At 59.3% G+C, this 976-nt stretch overlaps 1 protein-coding gene across 1 annotated transcript in view; it reads left to right on the forward strand.

The window, feature by feature from the left end:
- The first annotated feature begins 745 nt into the window (after window positions 1–745).
- HACD2 (3-hydroxyacyl-CoA dehydratase 2) overlaps window positions 746–976 on the forward strand; it is a 76,305-nt gene continuing 76,074 nt past the window's right edge. The window contains exon 1 of the mRNA XM_004675156.2: window positions 746–947. Within this exon, the coding sequence (XP_004675213.1) occupies window positions 790–947 (158 nt within the window). The 5' untranslated portion in view covers window positions 746–789. The remainder of the gene's footprint in view (window positions 948–976) is intronic.

Below are 976 nucleotides of genomic sequence, written 5' to 3' on the forward strand. Positions count from 1 at the left end.
GCCACTGAGGGTATACAGCTCTACCTCCAAACTGCACTTACTTCATCTTAGCTCAGCACTCAGTACTCCTCCTACCACAGGCAACAAGTGAATCACTGGGCTTTGACCCACAAGGCCCTAGGCCACTGGAAGACTCTCCATCACCCTCTCTACTGTATACTAGTAATTTAAAATCAAATATTGGAGAAGAAACCATCAGCGACTGAAATTTCAACCTGACTACCTGACTGATAAGGAGTAGAGCACACGGGACAGAAGGGCTATGCCTTTGGTGGGAAGTGAATTCCGCATCAATTGCCCCCATCCCAACTGAACAAGTCCTGTTCGCATTATGGGGGACAAAGATAGAGCCTTGAGGAAGAGTCAAGATGAGAAGGGAGTAAGAAAGCACTTTCTTAAGCCAACATGAAGGCGGAGGGTTTACAGGTGAGAGAAAGCCACGTTCGTTAAGTCTTGCTGAGCCAGAAAACAAGAGGCCCAAAGAGGGTAGGAAAGGCGCCTTTGAGACCCCATCCAAGATGGCGCTGGAGGTTACTAGCGGAAGCGCAGAAGGCCGTAATCAGCCTATTACCCTGATCCAACATGGCGGTAGCGACCGAGGCGACCCGCGGGCGCCGAGTGCCAGGAGCGTCTTTGCCCTCCTCCAAGATGGCGGCCGCCGTGGGCGCTGTCCCTGGCTCCGCCCCAGGCCTTGACCCCGCCTCTCCCTCGTCCCTCCCTCCGCCCCCTCGCGGAGCAGAGTTCGAGCGGCGGTGCTCGCGCAGGGAGAGCGGGCTCTCGGCGCTTGACATGGCGGCGGCGGCGGCGGCGACTGCAGCGACGAAAGGGAATGGGGGTGGCGGGGCCCGGGCCGGGGCCGGCGAGGCCGGTGGCGCGCGGAAGAAGAAGGGCCCGGGGCCTCTGGCCACGGCGTACCTGGTCATCTACAATGTGGTGATGACGGCGGGGTGAGGCTGCGTCCCGGGGAGGCGGGGAG

The sequence above is a fragment of the Condylura cristata genome, unplaced genomic scaffold, assembly GCF_000260355.1.
Source record: "Condylura cristata isolate star-nosed mole 26May11 unplaced genomic scaffold, ConCri1.0 scaffold00003, whole genome shotgun sequence".
In the NCBI taxonomy this organism is placed as follows: domain Eukaryota; kingdom Metazoa; phylum Chordata; class Mammalia; order Eulipotyphla; family Talpidae; genus Condylura; species Condylura cristata.